The sequence below is a fragment of the Pholis gunnellus genome (genome assembly GCF_910591455.1).
Source record: "Pholis gunnellus genome assembly, chromosome: 17".
NCBI lineage: Eukaryota > Metazoa > Chordata > Actinopteri > Perciformes > Pholidae > Pholis > Pholis gunnellus.
This window is the reverse complement of record NC_136544.1, coordinates 11,236,493-11,260,418: the sequence shown is the minus strand read 5'-3', so window position 1 is coordinate 11,260,418 and position 23,926 is coordinate 11,236,493. Positions and strand designations below refer to the sequence as shown.

At 41.1% G+C, this 23,926-nt stretch overlaps 1 protein-coding gene across 1 annotated transcript; it reads right to left on the bottom strand.

The window, feature by feature from the left end:
• Positions 1-331: 331 nt before the first annotated feature.
• On the bottom strand, positions 332-23,674 carry ttyh2l (tweety homolog 2, like; the record flags this gene model as incomplete). The annotated part of the gene is made up of 14 exons (XM_079177007.1): positions 332-412; positions 1,724-1,802; positions 1,890-2,075; positions 2,197-2,339; positions 3,352-3,444; positions 3,527-3,619; positions 5,073-5,128; positions 5,236-5,305; positions 7,560-7,632; positions 9,148-9,243; positions 11,950-12,170; positions 16,142-16,253; positions 19,769-19,941; positions 23,546-23,674. The coding sequence occupies 14 exons, from the start codon at positions 23,672-23,674 to the stop codon at positions 332-334; spliced, it is 1,605 nt and encodes a 534-aa protein (XP_079033133.1).
• Between the last annotated feature and the right edge of the window lie 252 nt (positions 23,675-23,926).

Below are 23,926 nucleotides of genomic sequence, written 5' to 3'. Positions count from 1 at the left end.
TTTGATCCAATCAGCTCAGAGGCTCCTGATTTGGCTCACAGAAATGCTCGTATTGGATCAACAGTGTTTCCAAACATCATAATAACATCAACAACAGTCTTGAGATTAAGTTTTAGAGGCTTTCTCAGTTCAAAACTGCATGCAGGGCTTTCAGAGCACTGCATTGGTGTGTTTCTGAGGTAATAGCCTCATATGGCCTGCTTTCATGTCTCAGATTGGGACAGCAGGCTGCAGCTCCCGTAAACAGGATTACGCTATGAAGACAGCATCCTCGGTAAGAACCCAGAGTCTCAGACAGTGTCTCTCTAAAAAGGATTCAGTAGGCAGCAGGCTACACTTGGAAGTCAGTCCCAAAGTGTCTGATCTGGGCGTCAGTCATAGATAGATAGGTGGTCCTCATACTGGGCGAGTACTGCAAGGGAAATGATTGAAAAAACAAAGTTTAGCACATCTGCATTTAAACAACAGCATTTTTAAATCAAATTAGATATTTAAATTGTGTGAACTGATCCAAGTTTGGAGAGTATTTCTTTTAATTATGAGCTGCTCTTTAATAATTAGGAGGTTGTGGAATCGGGGTGGTGCTTTCATGTAGTGGGGGACTTAAAGAGCAGGTGAAGAGCAGACAGAGGGCATGAGTCAGGGGTCACAGAATAAGTTACACTCACATAAAACACTCTGTGGATAAAACAGTACCGGAAGGTCACACAGCTGAGGTACTGTATGGAGTGTTAAGAGGGTGTTGGTGTTATAGGTTAAAACATTCTGCACAGCAAGCATCACCACAGAGGTAAGCCCACAGTTGCAAGGAGTGGAATGAAAATGAAATCAAAACAAACCAGGGAAGAAGTCAGACAACGATAAAAACTTACGGTTTTTAAAGGTCTGAGTAAAAAAAAAATGAAAATAATAAAAGGGTTAGTTACAAAACAGTGGTCAATATTCAGCAGTTAGATAACATTTTGAGAGACAGCTTAAATAATAGCATGAGCAAAATGCATTGCGGAGCTGATACAAAAAAAAAAATTCTCCTTTACACAAACAAAACAAAACAAAGAAAACATGCCAGTACCTGTTAAAAATGAGTCTCTCAGAGGTACACTAACATTTCAATCAATGGTCCATTCCACATTCTCTCCCTTTCTTTCTCTCAAAATGTGTTTTCAAGTCTTTGGTACGCTGTCAGCCACCCAAACAAAAAAAACGTAACAGAAAAAAAAACTTCACCTCAATGAGATTTACGAGCCTTTTTTAATCATCTATCTTCAGCTCTGGAGGCACACTGCACGCTTAAAGACTATGAGTTCTACCATTAAAACGAGGTACCTGCACTGTCTTTATTCAGCGAAAACCTGTGGTTATTTCCTTAGTCTCAGTAAACCATTACGTTTTAAGAATAAGAACTGCAATCCAAGGCAATGGTGAAAAAAACATGAGCATATGCTCAGAGGTTAGTAGTGAGAGTGTGTGTCTGCATACAGAGATGGCACTGGGCTAGAAGTGTATGCACTTCAGTAAATGGCCAGCAGAGAGCAGTCCTCCATCACTTGCAAGCTCTCCTCACTAACTGTTGACACTGTGAGGTTTTATACAGTGTACATGCATTGTTTTGTTCATGACGTTGTTATGCATGCTTTCTGTTAGTGTTGCAGCAGCGCTGAGGTCAGTAGCGCCATCATCGTCATCACACTAGGGACACTAGTGCCTCATAGGGCCAACGCACCGAGGGAGGTGGGGATCCTCTCCCTATCAGCGGCACGTTCTCATATCGAGGACTCCCTCCAAACAGCATGGACTGATTCCTGTGGCGGAGAGGGAAAAGAAAAAGGGCAAATGTAAGAGATGACACACGCAAATGATAATATACTATCATCATCTATTGATCTTACATGTATTCAGGAGGTGGCATGACATTAGAGGCAGATTGCGGAGGTGGATGAAGGCTGGCCTGGCTACTGAGGCTGCTGGTATAACTACAAAAACTGTGGATGTTGGACCTCCTGGGGTTGTAGGACATCCGCCGTGCCTGGGGGTTGAATGGGTCCTCCTCATCTATGTCGTCATACTCTTTGTCTCTGGATGAAAGTGGTACACCGACACACACACACAGAGAGAGAAAAAGAGAGAGTGCAGGCGTTAACAATTTGTGCATTGTCGGCAGTACGTAATGGGATAAGGGGGTCGCTTGGTTCTGACCTGCTGCCCATTAGTGTCCACACTCTGAAAATCGCACACAGCATGGCAGAGAGTGCACAGGCAGCCAGCAGAGAAAACAAGGAGAGGTAGAGGAGCCCTTCCACCCCATCATAGCACACACCCATTAGGGCATCCAGGTAGTCCTAGAAGAATGGACACATATAGTACAGTCAGTTATTGTCAGTGTCCAGTAGAAATATTACCTTTCAAACAGAACTTAGGTGTATTAGGTTAGTATAACTATTCTTCTAAACCCACAGAGATCAATCCATAAACTTAAAAGAGTTTTAAGGACAAACATAACATGGGCAGACTGATGGACTACACAAACATGTTGTTTATGCCACTACATTTAATTGACTTCCATTCTAGTCATGTATTTCAAAGGGCAACATTAGATCTCTATTCTAAGCATGAATTCTCTGTCTTACTGTAGCCTGTCACGGAAGATATGTCAGAAATGGACGGACCACTTTATACACACACACACACAATGCAGTGTTTTTCTATATTGAGACACTCATGTTACTCCGATGACACGCAGGTAAGACATGCATTCTTTGTTTGTCTTGACTAACCAGCTCTGAGAACAGTGTCGACGTTTGCATCTTTGTGTGTGTGGTCACTGTTATTCAGCATTATTAAGTCTGTTAGAGTATCCTCACATGTTACTGGCATGCATGTTGACCTCCGCGTTCACTAAACCACCACCACACTGACGCAGCGAATACAGATGTGACAATAGAGCACATCCACCCTCCACCTTACCGTGTCTATATGCTTTTGTTAAAAAACGACTCACCTACAATACACGCAGAATACAATAGTCATAGGATCTAAAAGCCATAAAAGCCATCTGATGTTTTGCGATCACAGCAGCGAGAAGCACTGAGATATCTTATTCCCTTTACAGATAAAACTCTTGACAATCTGAAACTTGCAAACGTAAACTTTAAAGTGAGGTTGGTGGATAGAGCCACTTTAGCAGAGGCAGAGTGTAACGCCACTTGCAATGGTGTATAAAAACAGGTCGGTCTATGAGAAGTACACAGAGGTATGGTTAAAACATCAGTCAAGTTGGTTCCTCCGAGGGGCTTTGAGCTATGCTAGGAAGCAGCCCTATTAAAAAGTGTCCTGGTAGGAATCTGACCTTACCTTATGCAGCCCGCGGCAATCGAGCAAGGCCGTTAGCTGGTGTAGACTGAACTCGGTAGAGTTCAGCAGTCGCTGGATCCCCAAAAGGTCTCTCTGTATAAAAAGGTATAAAAGACGGGAGAGAATGATACACATTTTCCAATGGTCTGTAAAAGACTGTCAGCCAGCCACTTACCTCAGCAGTGGGAAAGACGGGCACAGAAAACTGCAGCAAGCCCTGGATCTGGATTTGCATGGTGGTCACAGAACGCTGGCAGATTGTCAGAGACTGCAAAAAAAACATAATCGCCCACCAACATCACATGCACAGACATCCACACACCAAACAAAGAGAGGATCATGTCAACAAGTAATGTGGTGTTAAAAGAGGCTTTCTAATGCGCTTAGGACACATTTCTTTCCAGACAGATAGGCCCAGATTAGCCACCAACCGTCTCGCCCACTGTCCCTCCTCCCGTTCCCCCCAACCCAATCTCACGCTCAAACAAAAGAGCAATATTTATATCAACTAGGCCATCGGAGGAAAAGATTATCTTTCCCCACTTAACAGGCATCATTTTAATCCCTATGGATACTGTGATGATAACAAAGCATGCAGGTTTTAAATATTGGTCACGGATTTATCCTTCACAAAGTCCCTCAATGCATGCCGTACACTAACAGCACTGCTCATGAAAAAAAAATCCGAACTAACTGTCCTTCGAACTATCTTAACTATACAAATATTAAAAAGGAGTAATATGATCACGGTATCTTAAACTGCATGATGCCGTGCAAGTTGTTGTGGTGCAGGTGGAGCATTACTCAAGAAAAATAAAACCTTGTCACTTGCGAGGGGGCATCACATTCTCTCTCTGTGCTCCACGACTCTACACTGGGTTCAGAGATAGATTAAGTGATCATGGAGGCTGACTTCGTCGTCCTCTTCATGAATTTGAAAACCTCATCTGGTACACCCGGTCATACACAGTAGGATTACCTTAACCTTCAGCCCTATGCCTCTTACAAAACTTTATCTCACAGCCATGACAGTTTCAAGACCACATTTGCAATCGACATCTAGTTGTAAATCATTTCAAATTAAAGAATACAATGGAAGAAAAATTGAGTTTAGTGCTTATAATACAAGGTTTTGTTTAAGTCAGCTGGCTTTGAATATGTGTATATTGTACATATTTGTAATGCAGTTGCAATTCAAGGACCAATAATTAGCCTCCTAAGAATGTCTGAGTTGTCTAAATCTTTCTTTCCAAAGTCATATATGCAAGAAGTGATGGGCTGATGTCTTTAAACATAGAAATAAATCAGGATTCTTAATTCCTTTCCTTTTCCTCCTTCCTAAGAATGTCCCAGCTGCCTCTAAACAGTGGTTGCCTTTATGCATGATATACAGTCAATTGAATAAATAACTCAGAAATGTTGCTTGTGAGAGTACCCCAAGGCGGAGATTATGCACAGGGTAAAAGATACGGCTAATTTTTGGAGAACGGCATATGAAAGAGGAATATTCTTTGATCAAAGTTTATCACTTTAAGTAATTAAATTAGTGTTGGGGGCTCATTTTTCAGAGCTTATCCGATTAGGGCCCGATGATGATCTAGCAGCTTGGCGTCTAACAAGGAAAAAACTATTTTGAAATAGAAGTATATTTTCCAGCGTGTGACTCTGTGTAACATTCATGTGTAAGCAGACAGCTGAGACTTTGGACATTTTGTCAATACCTGTTGGAAAGGGTTTGGTAGATTCGGGCTGCAGAACAAATAATAGTGTGCAACATCTGGAGGGTGAGAGAAATAGGGAGACAGGGAGACAGATTAGCATTGTGTCTTAAGATTCAATGACAGAGAGGCTTTCTGTGCAATTCTGCTTGTTGAAATGAATCACCTGCACTGAGGAAATCCTTGGTTTGGTTCACAAAAAACTTGTCTGGAGACACACAAAAGTCACTGGTGCCCTGTAGGAAAACAACAACATGCTGTAATCTTGCAAGTATAGACCAGAAAGAAGTGCAATATCTATTCAAGCTATGAACTAGATCCAATTTATTGTGCTGCAAGTGAGTGAAACTGAGTTTGCACTGGGCAGTTATAGTGAATCTCTCACCCAACACAAACTATTTGTTGTACAATATTGTTATCACCATTTAACTTCACAGTGAGGGAGTCTGTGAAATGTTGGTATCGTCACAAATGCACACACACACATGCTTTAAACGAGCACACAGAAACATGTGTGTAGGGGCTGGCCTCGTGCTGTATTGACCATGTAGAGCATTAGTTGCTTTGACGACCATCGCTGAAATCTACTAAAATATGTTCATGCTCTTAAAAACATCCATGGAGACCTGCTAACGGGCACGCATTAACAATTAAGGGTCACACTCTGTCTCTCTGCACTTCTTCCCTCGAACACAAAAAGAGGGCAAAACAAAAATAACTTAACTTCTCAAAGACATGCATAATTGATCGTTGGGGAAAATAACAGGCCGCTCTTCAAATTGATCAAAGTTCAAAGGGATCAAGAAATCTGCTGTGATGCCGAATGAAACATCAAAGCTTCATGTCATTTATTTCTAATATAATTCTTGAGTCCACTGCTTTTCAGCCCCAATCAAAAGTATCGTTCTGCAGCCTCTCGTTGTAAAGCACTTTACAAAATAAAAAAACAACCAAAAACATGAAATGCAACTAAATAACATGCGTGGAAATACTAAAGCAAGACAAAACACACAATAGGCCCAAATAATCTTCGATTTACACTTATTTCACCTCAATTTCAGATTACCAACATCTTTAAACTGGACTGGGATCACATGACATTTGTTCTCAGCAAAAACTGTACAGCAACGTGTGTCATGCACTGTTAGGCTGTTACCCGTCATCACTATCTCATTATACAAGCGGGGACATTTTGTTTATGCTTCGTCTCATCAAATATGTATACATTCATGAACATTTTCTAGGCCACCACCATCATCTACCTTGCTTTCAAGACACACCATGTTTTTGCACCATGCAATTTTTCGAGTAATGATGTGCAGGTGCAAAAAGTTTACATTTTGCATACTGTCCTATACTCAAATGATTTGACTGAAAACTGTGTTTTTTTGATAATTACAACTTTTCTTGAAGACACAATAATTAAAGTGGTGCTTTTGCTTGATTATTTGTGGAGAAACCAATTAAATCAACTGCTAGATTAGTCGACAAAATTGTACGAGTGACAGTGGACGAAGAATGTCTTTGGTCGAGGACAGCCCTACCTGTGACAGTCTCACAGTGACAAAGAGATGCTTGCTGGAGAAAAGCTGTGCTCAACTATTTTGGTTTGAATGCGGGTTCATGCTCTACTATAATGGGCTAAACTAAGCCACAGGCACAGTCCGTGATATTGGTAATCGGGTTTTACACCTGCAGAGAAGCTCTGCATTCACAGAGAACCACAAGATATGTCTATATTTCACGCCTGTGTAGTTAATTCCAGGTTAAAACCAGCTATCAACCCCTCTTCCGCTTCATTCTCGCTTCTTCTTGCCTCACTTAAACAGCTGTCCAGATGTAAATTCCTTGGGGATAATCCACCGACAGAGTAATCTACAGAAGGCAAGGAGATCGAGGAGAAAAGACAGTGGGAATAGAGGAATGCTGGAAGTAAGGGGTTAGTCTTTGTTACCCCAGACAGTGCCCCCTAATATGAGCTCATTAAACACACTAAGCCCAGATGTACTGAACACATGGCGTACCGACAGGAAGAGAGCGCAATCTGTCAGACATAAGGAGGACCGACAGACAAATAAAGCTGAGCACAACAAAAGAAGAGATTTTGAAGAAAACCGGGCTAGTAATGAATGCTAGAAACAGCTTTGTTTACAACGATAGGGCTCAGGGTTGATAAACCTAAAACGCTTGGGACTTGTAATCAGCTTTACTGCATGACTGACCGTAGAAAAGTGCCCGCTGTCGACTGAACAAACCGATACGGATACTCTTTAACCAGGAAAGATGTCCAAGAACACATGCTTATTGACAGTAAAACCACTGGGAAAGTAATGGCAAGCTTAACACAAGAACCACCACCTTCCACCAACACTGTGGGTTCAAAAATAACAAACTGGTTTGCAAAAGCAGAATATAAAATGTAACCCGACATGAATAAATAACTAAGAAGCAAGTAAGTTAGGATTTTAAAGAAAGACAGTGTCTTCTCACCACAGCTGTAGCAGTGCCCGCTCCCAGTGAGGCCCAGCTTAGGATCACAGACAGCACTACAAAAGCCATGATCCTGGAGGAAAACAGCAAAAGGGAGAGAAAGATGGAGGTGACAGGGAGGCACAGACAAAGACAAAGACACACGGGGAGGAGCAGATGAATCAGCTTGTCTTTGTAACAATGATCTTCAGCTCTTTTTCACCTAGTTCGTTTGATTTATTCTTTTCAGCGTTGGCTTGGGAATTGCTCTCCTGCTGCCTGAAGACAGAGGCCCAACACTTTGTACTGGTGCGCCGTAGATTAGACGATACGGCCGTAATTCTATTCATTATGAGGGTGATATAAAGATAAATTATCTCACGACTCCATGGAGAATTTACTCGTTTGCTCGAGACTAATATAAAAAAAGAGAAATGATCTATTCTATTCATATATGTTTGATTGGAGCACTTGTTTAATAGAGGTCTCACAACGGCACAGCTAAAGATAATACTACTTGAAGTCTGGGGACTTTTGATCCCTTTTGTCATTTCTGCTCTGCTGGAGTCCACTGGCTGCATCTTAATTGGCTGCTCTTTCTGTCAATCATGGCTGTCAATCACTCTGCGATGTTGCTGTCAATCAGAAGCTGCCACAATATTTGATTTTGTCGACCCCTTGTGTTATCTGCCCCCTTTTGTCTGGAAAGAGTGATGAGTTCAACAGGGTCTTCACATTGTGGAGGTGGTTTTATGAAAAAAAATAAAAGAAATAAAAGAAACTCCCCACTATTAACCCCAATTTCTTTGTGATCACTGGCAGAAACAAGAGAACGTGATGTACATTTTAGGGAGGTAAACCACCAAAAAGAGAAGGAATGGCCTCCTGATGGATGTAAAAAGGTTACAGAGGGCTTCTGTTCTCAACTCACTTCTCGGACTTTCTTGAAAGCACCCATAAAGTAGCCTGAGAGCACTTAATAATTAGTTGAGGGAGCGGACTCATCCTGCTTGTGCGATCAATAGGCATTAGTAAGACCCATCAGAGAGAGATGTGAGGAGGGATCCTGGGCATCCTCTGCTAACACCGACACGTAGGCTGTACTAAATTGGGCAAATGGGATGGGAAGTCTGGCTGTGGATATGCTTGTCTTATCGAAGTTGGTTCAAATTAATGGCTGCAATTTACTATTACTAATCTTTCCATTTCTTATTTTCGATTGTTTACAGGAGAAACAACTGTGTTTTTGATCAATTTTGATATAAAACATGACATTTACATTCAGCAAACTGATCAGTCGGTTTGACTGAGCGTAAAATACCATAGAGTTGCCTTTAATTGTGTGTGGAAATATAATGCAAGTCACTGAGGAGACGGATAAGGGCAGTGCTATTATCAGTGCTATTTGAAGATGTAATGCTATCGCTGGTGCCGTTAATGGAGTGGCCAATATGGAGCCAGTGAGGCTGCCTGGTGCCCAGTCTGCCTGCAGTCTGTGATCCAGGCAGAGGCCAAAGAGGACATTGATCGGCCACAAGAAAAATCAAAAAAAGGCCTCAGAAACAAGATTAAAAGCGAATACCTCCACATACACACTCGGGGTACCTACATGATGAGCAGCCCTCGAGACTGCTTGGCCATCCCCAAGCACATAGCCAAGCAAATGACCAGATCCAGGATCAGCAGCAGCAGATAGGTCAGCCATCTACGAGACAGGAGGCATCAGTATAACAACTCTGACTGAACGCTTTCACTTGCAGACTGCATACTTTGTGGACAAGCCTCGGGAAGTGCTGGCCCAACATATGCTCGGGACCGAAAGTGTGAGATCTGTGTGCTGTACATCAGCATTCTTGTCTCCTAGTTAGAGCCCATCTGTTTCAGGTAATTTCCAGCCTGTTGGCTTAATAATTCAGCACCACAAATCCATAGGCATCAATTTTTCAAGCACTGAAAATGTCCTTCACAAGGCAGCCTGGACCTGAAGTGTGTGTGTGTATGTGTGTGCGCGTGTGCGTGCGAGTGTGTGAGTGTGCTCTGACCAACCAAACACGTGGGAATGCTCGTGACTCATTCTTAACTCCACAAGCCCCGGTAGCGTTATAAATCTTTTAGCAATGACAAAGGAAATTACAGACACTGACGTTCAGGATGGTGAATTCTGAAGATTCCGGCTGAGAAGTATTGTTGTAAATCTGTACACCAAGGTCACCAGAGAATATGATTCTCTCATACTATGTGAGGAAGTCTGGATGTACACTAATAGACTTTGAAAACAGACTGCTCACAGAGGAGGGAATACGGTTGGAGATAAACACTAAAAGAGGCCGCACGTTACTTTATCTGCACAAACACAACTGCGGATCGTTTGTCTGAGCACAGGGACAGGGATGAATACAGAAACAGAATAGGGAAGGGAGGATATAATATTGGAAAACAGAACGGTGTAATTTCTTCCCTTGTTCGACTAACACTGGGTTGGCCATAACATTTTCAGTTCATCAATAAAGCCGTGCCACAGGCTGTTCATTGCTCAATGGCTGCATGAAATTCAATCAAAGCCCAGGAGACAAAGTAGCAACTGTAGTCCAAAAGAAGATCTGGTGTCATGACAGGATATTACACCACACCATGTGGGGATATGTATGCATGCAATTAATAATGGAAATATGTCAGTGAGAGAACACTACCAGTGATACAACTGTGCATATTTGTGCTGTGTCGTGCCAAAAGTCAGAGACATTTGCTATAACCAAAGCTGCACTAGATTAGACAAATAAAGTCTTATTTCATGATTAAAGTTGGGCATTACAGTTTATTTTAGCAACAGGTAGAAGGTCTGATTAAGACCTTGACAACAGAGCTATGCCGAAGTTTTTGCTGTATTGTTGTGTACACACACACTTTCTGCTACACACAGGCTTACATGGCAACCAGCAAGACGGACTCTTGAGGTCATCAACCATGAATCATCTGCTTTCTTAGACCGTTTGCATGGGGACAGACAAGTCCTTTTGAACACCCATTCTCTCTTTGCACTTTTATAACGACAATATATGTAGAACTCCCTCACATTCCGTATGTAATATGCATACATATGCATTAATATTAAGCAAAAGCACTCAGGCATAACGTTTTTTTTAAAATGTAGCTGCAGTGAAGGTTGTCTGAGACGGCCTATCTCGCATATAAGCAGGGGCGAGGTGACTAACACAACCGTCCACAGACACAGGGAGATGAGCCTCATAACAAGTAAACAAAGCGATGCACTGTGCTGTTAATCCTCTTGCTCCACACACTTAGATAAGTAAGAGCTATGCATATCTTTTTTTACTCTTTTGAGGGCATAGACTTGAATTCGGCAGTGCGTACTGTAGAATGCAGATTGCACGTAAGCAATGAAAAGTGGTGACAAATATGATTTAAAATGTGTTTTATCAGTCAAATTAAGGTGAAACGAGGCTGAAGAAGCAATAGCACTTCAGTGTTTAGTTTGTTTCAGAATGACTGCTTTACACCGCAATTTACTTCTACTAAATCTGCAACCTACTGGGACAGACAGGAGTTATGGGATGAATTTGATTAGATGAAATAAACTTCAGGTCGCTACAGGACTTGCTCACATACATCCAGATGAGCTCTGTTCCCTGACTAACTTTGCATCTATAATGTAAATCAAACAAATGCTATTGCAGAAGGTGCCACGCTACCCTAAAGCTGTCTCCCGTGAGTCACTCATTCCAATTTAGTCCAAAATACTCCTACAGTACTGTAATGAACAGGTTGCAAATGTGAAACTTCACAGCATAACAGCACTATTAAGTTTTATGTGCTGAGGAATAAAACAAGCCACCGAAGCTATAAAATTACACTCACAGTTTGGAGCAGCAGCCTTTGGAGTGCCATAAATTACCATCCCCGTCCTAAATTAATGCTGGATATTATATTTATTTGGACTACTTTGTTGATGATTGAGTTTATTTTTTTCCTCTCTGTTTATTGAATTTCAATCTTGGCCTCTCAGTAATTCTTCACAGTTCCTTTTTTGAAAATAAAGTTCTCAAAGAGAAACCCACATGAAAATAATAATTGCAATCAATGTGAGCAGTGGTCTGCGGGTAAGGAGATCATTTATGGTCTAATAGCCACTCTGCCATGCATAACATTCTGTTGGAACATAAGCATTAGATCTCAAACTGCACACTGGGCAATAAGCTCAATTTCAGCTTTCATTTATTTAGCAATCAAGAGAAAATAGCTTTTCCGGTCTGTGTTCCAGAGGGAAGATCAATAAAATCCCATCTGCTCTGTCACTCGTCTGGATCAGATACTGTATTGTCCCATTCTAAAGGGGCATGTTTACTTCAACCAATAACAGACAAAATCAAATAGTGTCAATCTCCCCACCTACCTGTAATACTCAATGAAGGCAGTTTGGTCAGCGATAGCTGCCAAGTCAACATTGGCTTGTTTTATATCCGGCAGAGTAGTCATCTCACGGATGACGTTGTTGACCATCAGCTGCATGAAGCGAAGAGCTTGGAGGTAGTCGGTCCTCGTGCTAAAGATTTCATCCAGGCGTTCTATGTGCGTTTTGAGTCCAGTTTGAACATTACCCAGAGATCCTGCAACCTAGAAAATAAACCAAAATCAGAGAATAGAAGAAATGAAAGGAAATAGTAGTACCAGAATAAGAGAGAAGGGGGAGGGGGGGGGTGAAGCAGAGTCAGAGAGAAAACAGGGTCTAAGGGAAACGGGAACATAAATAAATTCATAAAAAGACATTCATAAAAAGAAGATTGAAAATATAGAGAAAGGGGAAAGAACCAAAAGGAGTACTCCCTTAGGGGAAAGATTAACTTTTCTTCTCAACCGTGTGTTTTATTCAGGTAAACAATGTTAGAGTGGAATACTGATAACAATACCAGGGAGACTTCTTATCACAGGGCTCTTTGATAATCAGAATGGAGTGGGAGGAGGCATGGTGGAGTAGAGTAAATACATTTTACTTTTCTGTTTGAACAAAAACAATGTGATGCAGTAAATGCCTGCACTTTCACAGCATCAATGGAGTTAGAAACAGGTCAATTTAAGCCAGATGCTGACAGGAAATTGTTTCTCCGCCGTAGCCACATTTCATGCACAAGAGCTTGACCCACTTACTGTATAAAGATATTCTAGAAAAGTGCATTAAAGGTACAATACGCTCTGCAAATGTGAACAAAAAGGAAACTTTTGCCATCAAGATTGAAAATATGTGCGTGAAACCTGCTGTCACTTAAATTGATTGGTCTTTCAATACATGGACTAACACGAAGCAATTGAATCTAATTGTATAGCTTTGGGTTTAATATTTGTGAAAACATGAGTATATGTAATTTGCAGAAAGACAATACATTTTCTCTTTTTATTTAAAGGAAAATGTCAACATTTTGGGAAATATGCTTACTCGCTTTCTGAAGGAACACTTTGTTAGCTTCAGACTGCTACTTGTTTCCCCTGTTTCCAGTCTTTGTGCTAAGCTAAGCTAATTGTAGCCTTGTATTTAACAGACAGATATGAGAATGGTGTTGATATTTTCGCTTACTCTCCACCAGAAAGAACAGTTCTGGGAACAGTAAGTATACAGTAAAGGGACCTCTTAAACCCACAATAATTTAGCAAGAGGAACCTGTTTTAAGAAGGACACACACACAACACCCTACACTTACTCAGAAACAGTATATTTAACATTACACTGAATAGGAGGTTCCACTAATTCTGAGCGGAGGTTGCTTTCTATATTCTAATCTGAGGCGGTTTGCAGCAGTCCCTCTTTCTTTATCTATCATCTCTTCTCCATTACACCCATGACTTCTTCACACTCTGAGTAAGGCTGTTCATTCCCACGCTACGAAAGCTTTCCACGAAGAAGATAAAAACGAATCTCAGTCAGTCTCCCTGACAGTGTAACATTTCAAACACTCTTGATTAAATTCTAGGGAGTCTAGAGGGATAGTGATTTGTTCGCAAGAAAGAGTGTCCATGTGGAGATGAGGCAAAGATACAGGCCCATCCTCCACTCCCGAACTCCCAGGGGGGATATGTGATTGCCAGTAAACTGCTCTCTCACTCCCCACCTCTATGTTCATCATCTCACACAGCTCCTGCCACAATGCCCCGAATCTTATCTGCGAGCCTGTATGCCTGAGTGCAAGAAATGGGATCCATCAGCTAGCTGCTCTGGGTGATCCACATTTCCCTAATCTGGACAGTCCCGTCTTCTCTTAAAATGGATTAAAGCTCACTTTTACTGAAAGCGGGTCACAAGGAGGCTTCTCCATATTGGACATGCCTGTTAAATGAAACTCACTGATTTGAGGCTCACAGTAGCAGCACTCCGAGTGCCAATTCACATGCAACTGAATTGCTTTGCCTTACGTGATTTTATGTAGCTGAGATTTACTGTATTAACTGTGACAATAAAACTATATATATATATATATATATATAAACTAAATAATTAAATATACATACAGTATATATATACATATATGTATATAAATAATCACAACTGTTTAGAGTCAAGCTACGTAACACATTGAGAAATAGGACACTGAAGAGGGACATCCAGAGCCACTGATGGTGCAGACAGTAATCATTTTGTTCCAAGAATCACAAGACAGCTTTCACTTTCAAAGAGAAAGAGCTATATATATATAGAAGTGTAGCCGGTTGCAAATTGGAAGCGCAGATATAGTGTGATTGCCATGTTTTCTCATTTGTTCCGGACAGTTGCTGACGAGCTCTTAATATTACAAGCGGAACACTGGAAATAAAGCTCTAATAAAGGATGCCTGCGAACAATAAAAAGCCCCCTTCAATAGCGAGAGACAGAATAGTCGTCCTGATCAAATCTTTCCCTTTATGACATTATGGCCCTCGCAGTATGTGAGAGTGCATAATGTATGATGGGAAGAGCCTTAACAAGCCATCAGTAGTGCCAAACAGCTCCTAGTGTAAATCACAAACCTCCCAGGAGCCTCATATATACTGTATATATATATATACACACGTGTGTGTGTGTGTGTGTGTGTGTGTGTGTGTGTGTGTGTGTGTGTGTGTGTGTGTGTGAGTTTGCGTGGATGTGTTGTGAAATTGTAAAATAATTTAGTTTGAAACACAGATGAAGGCCAAGAAAGGATTTGGTAAAATAATAAAGACCAGTGGAGAAATTACTTTCTCAATCTCAAGACTAAACACAGACTAAAGCAGCTTTGGCTTTATTGGATGGACAGCCGGCCAGCTCATCAGCTCTGTAAGTGGAATACATTACATCCAGCTATGATCCTGCGAGTGAGAAAGCCTTTGTTTCCCAGGGGAACATAATATGTTCCTCTTGCTGCCATGGTATACATCATGCTACAGGATCAAATCAATACCTAGAAACTGCAGAGAAAGTCGGGAGCAAGGAAGTGAAATCCTCAGAGCTGAATCTCATTTACTTCCTACAGCACGAAGAAAATGTTGTCGTGCAGACTACACCCCTTTTCCAGGTTACTGAACTGAATGCAGTCCAATACAACTGAAACTGCTTTAGGGAGGTGTTGATTCAACTTCATGGTCATTTTGGAGGATGTAATTTGGGATGTTGCTGAATTATACTGAGATAAGTTTCTAATAACACATTTATAACAACAAGAGAGAGTGGACAGAGCTTCCAAAATGCCACAAAGTTGAATCAACACCTCTCTAAAACAAGTTTCAACAAAAACTATTTTTTTATTGCAGGGCAATAATAAACTGGCAACTAAGAGTATATTCTATAATTATCCCTTTTATCCATCATGACCCAAATTGTTGTATCACATGAAACAAAGTGCGAGCTACAAATGGATTAACTCTAAATCTAAAGCAAACACAATGAAAAGAGTGTACACAAAGCTGTTTGGGTCGAAACATTGAAACACTATGTGTGCATATGAGGCCTTTAAGTTGATGTGTGATGGTGAAATGGACATGCACACACGCACACACACACACACAGTATAGATAGTGAGACTGGGAGAGATGGAAAGAGGAGAGGCTTTACATCCATTAATTCACTGCAGATGCAGTTAATCCTCTTCTTCCTCATTGAGATTATTGCTACTCGCAGGGCCTTGCTGTAACTCCCTCGCTCTCCTTCCTCTTCCCTATCCCTCCTCCCCTCTAAGCCTCCCAAATAACTCCCCCGAATGCAGGTCAGCAGTTGTATAGCAAGAATCCCTTATTTACAAATCCTGAGGCAGCAGTCACCTCCATTTCTTCACTGTGACAAAAAGCGGATACAGACCCCCCACAGTGAGGTGCTGGCTTTGAGACAGATGTACACCCCATTAGTAGAGGAGGGGTTCTGGTGTCTGCCAGCTGTAAATCACTTTTTCGAGTAAGATGGTGCTTTGTGTCACCATAGCTAATCAAAAATGTTAGTAATTGAAAATAAAAAGCCAAAATATACCAAGCTTGGGACAATTCATTCACAGCAAAATGATTATTATTTACTACACTGACATATCGATCATCTAATATTTGTGATGCTTGTACGACTGTAGACTGAAGGGAGCTTGGCATGCGTCTCTCACCAGATTGTTGATGCCACCCAATGTGTGATTGGCATTGTAGAGCGAGTAGGTCAGCTGGTACACCCCATCGTTGGTCTCACTGTTACCATAGAAACCCACTCCCACAGCCGAACTGTGAAAAAAAGGAGAGATTCAGATTTAATGAGTAAATAAATAAACATGATTAATGCCCTGTTTGTTTTATCGTGGTACTTCTTGATAACAGACTGCATGAGGTTATTAGACGACAAGTAAGACAAAGACATGCTATTCACAACTCCTAAAGGGGAACATTGATGCTTTAGGGGAGATATGCATCAGGGTAAATGGACTTGTACAGCGTTAAAACATGACTACCCAAAGCACACTTACACTACATGTCATTCACCCATTCACACCCATTCATACACTGACGACAGGGGCTACCATGCAAGGTGCTACCTGCCAATCTGACTAACTAACACTCGTACCCAATCACGCACCATATAGGCACAGCTGTGTTGGTTGGGTTTGCCCAAAGACACATCGACATGGACTGGAGGAGCCGGGAATCGAACCACCAATCTTTAGATCAAAGGGCGACCCGCTCTAGGCTTTGTATTGTTTTTCTAGAATCTTCTTCTTAATTTTGAACCTTTATTGTGCAGACTTAGAACACATGTTGTCCCGTGCTACTTCCTTCACTCATCTATTTTATTACTTCCATATGTTTGACCCCTTTCTCTCACACATACATTCTGAGCTAAACATACTGTATCAAACCGTCTATTTTCAGCAGTAGCTTGTTATCCCGTTCAGGGCCAAATGTATCAGAGTGGAACACACAGGATCCCTATTTACCACCTTCCTGCAGCCTGAGATTTTCAGAGCCTCTGTTATGGGGAAGATTAATGCCCTAACCCCCTGAGTCAGTGTACCCCTATGCTAGCAGTCCACAGTGACATGAGCGATGACACAATTTCATTATACTTTATTGCGGTGAGGTCACTCCACACAAAGGTCGGAGGTTAGTAACACTTTCAACTGCATTTAGGGGCATTTTCCATAGCTAGAGGGAGCTCATCAATCAAACTTCAGATAACAGGAAGTCAGAGCAGGATTGTTGTTTGTGTGATACCACATGTACAGAAAAACACAATAAAGGAAAACTAAGTGCTAGTTTACTTTCCCAATGACTCACATACTGAGGATTTTGAACACCATCTGTGCTGCAAAACCACACAAATAGTACACAATAGTGAGGTAGACACATGGCCGTGTTAACACTATCATCCTCCGCAGTGAGAAAAAGACAATGAAGGACGTTATTGAAGTGCAAAGACAGGATGTGAGGTTTAATTTTAGCATTAATACATCCTGTCGTATGTCGTAGGATGTGTGTAATATCTCACTATGAGTGCTTATGTGCATAGGTGTGTGTTTATTTGTGAGCCCATTAGCATCCTGTCCCTGTAACCTTGTAAGCGTAATGAAAACCACTGCCTGTGTATCATCTATTAAACTAGTATCCTCAGGTTATGATTAGGGCCACTGAGGTCTTTATCTGCGCAATCAAGTCGGAGCAAAAAATTATACAATGAAATGAATTCTTACAAGAATAAATGCATGTTTGTGGTTTTAAAAAAGTACATAATTCAGCTGGTTAAAGACCACTTGCTTTAAGCTTTTTGATTGATCTGCGGCAACCTGAACAATGAGCTCTTCATCAACCCTGTGGCCAACCTAGTGACATGTCAGCGACAAGAAAGGCCCACTAACGACACAGTAATGACACAGGACGTCGTGTGTTTAGCCTCCAGGGAAGCATTAGTATTTTTTGTGGCTTTGAAAAAAGGCTGTCTGCAGCAGCTAAAGGAAAGCAACACAATAAGCAATAGCACTAGAGCTTATGTGCACTCCAGGATATTTAGTGCCTTTGTTCCTGCAAGGATGGATCACTTCACAGAGTGTGTGATGACTGGACAATTGCATCTTAGTATTCAAAACATGTTGTGAGCAGAACAATGGGCCAGCTGGATGAACAAGTAAGAACAGATAAATGCCATGATTCTGTGGAGACCAGTGTGTTGCTGCTGTAATGAATTGCATCAGGGGTTAACAGAATCCGACACAGGCAGGAAGGATTTTTTAGAATATTAGATTTGTTTGCTGTTGTTAACCTTAATTGACCCCCATTCATTCTCCTCGGGTCAGAAACAGAGGTGCAGCGGCTCTTAGATCCCTTTTCCATTGTCTGCGGGGCGACTGAGATGTAATTCTTTTTGAGTATCATGCTCAATTAAAAGCTGGGAAAAAGTGAACGGAATGAACAATTAGATCTTTCTTAAATGCCGTGCCAGCATAATGAGAGAACAAAAGATATGTGCAGTTGAATGCCATATCATATATGAGAATTTCTGTTTTATATACTTCTCTTTGTGTTTGTACACAAGTCTACCTTGATCCGATCCAGCGGGGAAGAAAGCCATCAAAACTGTGTAACAAGCACATTTTCAATTGTGCTGCAACAGCTCAACACGACCAGCAATAACGTCAGTCAATAGCGATTAAACATTAAAAACATGTCAAAGGGAACAACTTCACAATCTCAAGCCAAAGCTAAAATGCTGGTGTCAGCAAGTAAGCGTAGAGGGAGCAGACAATACTTACAAAAACCTAACCTGTAATGTGAAGACTGTTTATTAAATTATAGCTAGATTATCTAATTGGATGCTGCATCTGTAAATTATAAAATACATAACTTGTCGACATGAATATACTAAAGTCCCTTGGTACAAGTTTCTACAGAGAGCAATGAGAGCTCTGAGCAGAGAGCGGAGCCTCTTTGCTAAACAGCATCACGCTCAGTCACTTAACAACACAAAAGGCCTTGTGTGCTGTAGGAGCTTGGTATCTACACAGAAAGTTAACAAAGTTAAAGCCCAACACTTAGATAAATGTCACAAGTTTGAACGGATCTGTACGCAAATTCAGTCAAGTCTTTTTGGTGACTCCTTAGGGAGACTGTCATCTGGTGGCTCTCGTTTATGACAGGAGTATAATATCATAAATTAAAGTGCAATTATGAGCTCTGGAAGATTTATAGATACCTGCGACCATATCATATGTTGTTGAGACAGTATATGTCAAATTTAAACAGTGGACAAAGCACACAACAATATTGTAAAAGACCAGGCCAATTCCAAAAGCTGCAGCATTACGGTTTGGTAGAGAGCAATTAAAAGGACGAAGCTAAGCAATCAGCGGTCAAAGTTTTGGCGGGCATGGTCAGCTGAACAGTCAGCTGAGCGATTTAGCAGTCTGATCAGCCGTCAGCTGATCAGGGGCCCTGCTGATGATGCTGATGCCTGCCAGAAATACCCTTATTTGTATTCTTTAGAAAGAAATGGTTGAACCTTTGGTTACAAGCAGGTAGTGGAGAAAAACCTTTGTGTGGAATGAAATAGAGTCAAATAATTTGACTGACATTTGAATTTGAGCTTCATATCCTAGCTTAAAGTTAGCCCAGGTTATCTGAATATCTGGATGACATTGTTGCAGTGTTCTTCCAAAGTAGATGAGAGGCTTAATCCAGGGCGTAATGCTCATATGTCATCAAATGTGTGAAACACAGTGGCATTGGTTTACCATTTAACCCTTCAGACTCACCATATGATGAGACCTGTGATGACAGCAGAGCAGGTGAGACAGCAGGTATCAGGCTTTTTGGTGTCTTCATCTATGTCTCTGCGGCAGCAACACATGCAGACCAGGCATACCGCCACAACCAGCAGGCTCAGACCCAGACCCACTGCACCAACACATGCTAGAAATATCAGAGACTGGGGCAGGAAAGTGGAGAGAGAGAGAGAGAAAAGAGGCAACACATTTCATCAGTTGAAGTCAAGGCTTAAGAACTTTTCAGCAGATTATATCCACAAATATCTCTAAAGAGGCAGACAGCTGGGCTTGAGATGTCAGGCTGCGTGACCCCGCCACCCGAAAAGGTTGACAGCCTGAGTGAAAACAACCCACCACTATCAGACAACACTCATGCGTGCAGATATTGTTGAGGTTAGCATGTAGCTACCTCATCCAATGATCATCATCATCATCATGACTGCTCACTGCAGCAAAAGGGGACAGAAACATAGACGTCTGAGGTTTTGTGGTGAAAAAAGACAGCAGAGAACGTTGTACTTTTCTGCCACAGCAGAACTTGGACTGTGGCTCAGAGGGGAACAGAAATGATCCAGGGCTGTGGGAGGGGAGAATCATGTGACTCAATGGCTTTCATTCGGTCTTGTGATTTCTGAGTGTACAAAATAGTCAAAGCCTGAAGGATGGAGAGAATCACTCTATAGAGAAGCTGGGAATGCTGTATTAAATAGTATGTACATGAAACACAGACTATGTCATTATAAATCCCCATGGTCCTGTTTTTTTTTTTTTAAATTCACTGCAAAGCTGTTATCAGTACATAGTTTACAGAAATACAGAATTGGCAGCACGCTCCAAGGCAGACAAAAATATGGCATTGTTTATTTGCATCAGATCATATTTGGGGGGAAATTTCTTGCTTGACACTAAAGAGATTATAATCCTGTATTTTTTCCTTACAGACAAGTCATATGACCATTTAGTCATAGTTCTCAGTAGCTTATTTCCCAATGCATATGCGTTTAAATGCAGCAGAAACACCAATTGATATGTTTGTCTTTACAGCAGCCAACCATTTAAAAAGTGTCTACACTGCTGCACAAACATTGATAATGGAAACAGAAAGTCCCAACTGGGGCTCCCGTAGCGTTTATCATCACTGAGGAGCATTACATTTAGTGGACTCAAATTCAAAACATGGAGCTCTATGTTAGTTTAAAGACAAGAGAACAGCATGACATTGGTTATACTTGCAAATAGTTTGCACTCTGGTTTTAGTGCCCGCAACTTCAGAAAGTCTGGGTCTGGCTGACTAAGCAGAGCTGTTCCTTGAGTACGTTGTCTGTGACTAATTATTGCATTTAGATGACATTGACACTGTGGCTGAATTTAAATTACGTTATTTAGCATATTCTTTGCATAGTCCTTCATTATTCAAACTCTGTTTCAAGCTATGTCATGCTGAGCCTTATTTTGCCCTTAGATTCACAAAAACAGTGCTCAGGATGAGTGAACAAGCATACAGTAATAAATACTGTATTGCTGGGGTGTGGGTGAACATTGCTTTGCAAACCAAGATAAATGGTGGCCTATAAATTAATATAATATTTTCAATGCACAGGAAAAAATACAGTTGAGCCAGTGGCGTAAGATTGATTGTGTCTTAAACGAAATAGGTCAATACAGACACGCTGAGATGCCCTTCCATAACTGGCATCCAGGCCAAAGCCTTAATCCAATCATTTACTAATCATCGATTTTTGAGGACACCTTTGATGAGTCAAGAGTCGCAGTGTGTGGAATCTACAGTGGTTTCAGCCCTGGTTAGATTTTATGTCACTATAACTCAGTTTCAGGCCCTTCATTCTGCTAGTTCCACTCTCTTCTCTAATTTTCCACTCCATTATTTTGTAATTAGACAGGCAGGCACTCCAATTTCCACAGGCTGCAATGCCATAAGAAGGGAAAGGATGCATGAGAAGGAGGAAAGAGAGACAGGAAACAACTACAGTGTCTGCGGTAACTGACCGGGTGGTCATTGATCTTTTATCTTCCCAAAAGGATGTTTGTATAAAGTAGGTTTAAGTATGTATGCCTGTTTAATTTATTTAAACAGCAAACAACAAGCACCAGGAAATGTTTCTGTGTCTGCTCTACACTTCCTACTTTCCTCAAAAGACAACAGATGAACATGTCAAATGAAGGAAGAACATGAATTATTCTCAGGCTTGAGGGGCTGTGTGAGCCTTATGGACTTCCAACAGTGTTCGTGATGCCACTGTGGCTATCTTCACTCCTCGCTGACTAGTGCTCAGCTGTGCCAGTGTGACACTGCTGGGATTCAATGAGCCACATGGACCTTGATACATGAAGAGAGAGGCACATTAAAGGAAACGAGCCAGAGCTCAGAGATCCTTGGTAACGTCTTCTTCGTAAATGAATGGGGCAAAAAGGAGCAAGCAGTGCCACATGGAAGTGCCCTTACACACAGACACACACCAACACTTATAAACTCATTTATATTTATTGGGGGGGGGGCTGTTGTAATTTTGTAATATAACCCAGCCAGTGCTGTCATGATTCGTTCCAAGTTGAAAATGAAATTTGTATGCAATGTTATCATTCAGGAAACCAATGTGTCCACAATTTTTCAAAATTAGATTTGGAAACATCTTTTTTCTGTCAACCAACAAATAAACACAAAGATTTTATTTTGTTGGAATAAATCAAAGAATGCAGTGTTGATCGTTTGTCTCATATGAACGTCATTAGCGATTTTTAATTAAATTTACGCCCGTCAAACTATGCTGTTGTGATATCATGTGACTCATTTGTACTGTACACTGTGTGAGAATAAATCCAAGCTCTTTGTAGACAAATAACAAATCCAAGTCTTATATGGCAAGAGTCAAACAGACAAGAAGCGAAGAAAATTAAGTCCAAAACATGAAGGCACAATATATAACAGCGATAATGAAGTGATTGACTGCAGATGGAAAACTATGGCAACAACTGAGCATGAAAAACCCATGTTTTTCACCATCCCACAGCCCATTTTATCTATAATGACTCTGGTCCTGCAGCCCAGAGTCTGTCCCCATCACTAAACCTGAGAGTTTGGGACATTCACATGGCCTCAAATTGCTATAAATGTATTCTGGGAAAATTTAAATACTTAATTTGAAAAAAAAAAAGCTTTACACTGTGAAAGATATGCCTCATACAATCCAATTTCTCTTGAAATAAAATCATGGAAAGTATTGGGGGAAAGAGCAGAACACAACCATCTCCTACAAGGAGTAGGTTGTTTGATGTTTTTTACCTTTTTGATACTAACAAGACTGTATAAAAGAGTACATAACATACAATATACATGTTAAAGCTGAGTGTTCAAGAGTAATAAAGACTATAATGAAGGGTTAGTAGTCCCTCTAAGCAGTGTGCACACTTGCAGAAACATAGATACATGTTGTTTATTACCTGAAATAGTATACAGTGCAGTTAATACAGGTCATGTGTCATCATGTGAGAACTACAGTACAGAATGGGCTCTTACTTTCTGACATTGAGACCAACACTTTGAGGGCGCTACACTGATGCATAGAAGAGAGAAAAAGACAGCGTTTATCACTCAACACAGCAGTTTGTCAGTCTAAAACAACTTTTTGTTTGAATCTGAATCTAATATGTTGTTTACCACTGTCGGTGGTCCACAGGAGCTCTGATTTTTCTGATGCGATTCTTTTGAAACTACGTGCGCTTTTACGCGCAAGTACATTTACTAACCTGCTGATAGCTCGCCTCCTCCGGCTTGAAAGTGTTGTCGACCGACTGGAAAAATAAATTGAAGTGGGGGAAATTGTGCAGCCAGTATGTCCACCACGGAGCAACGTAATCAAGTCTTGCAGTGGCCATTCCTGCTTGAAAAGTCAGTCCACCGAACCACTGACAGCGCGCTTTCTTTCGAGATCTTGACAATCAAATATTCCCAGGTTTTGTGAAAAAAAAAAAAAATATCAACGCGACTTTAGTAGAGGTTAGAATCACCACAGAACATTATTGGGTAAGTTCTTTTTTTGCCATGACACCTTTAGAACCGGACAGATTGTCACTACTTCTCACTCCGGTTCCCATAGTTCTGTGTGAACTGTTAAGTTGCGCAACTAC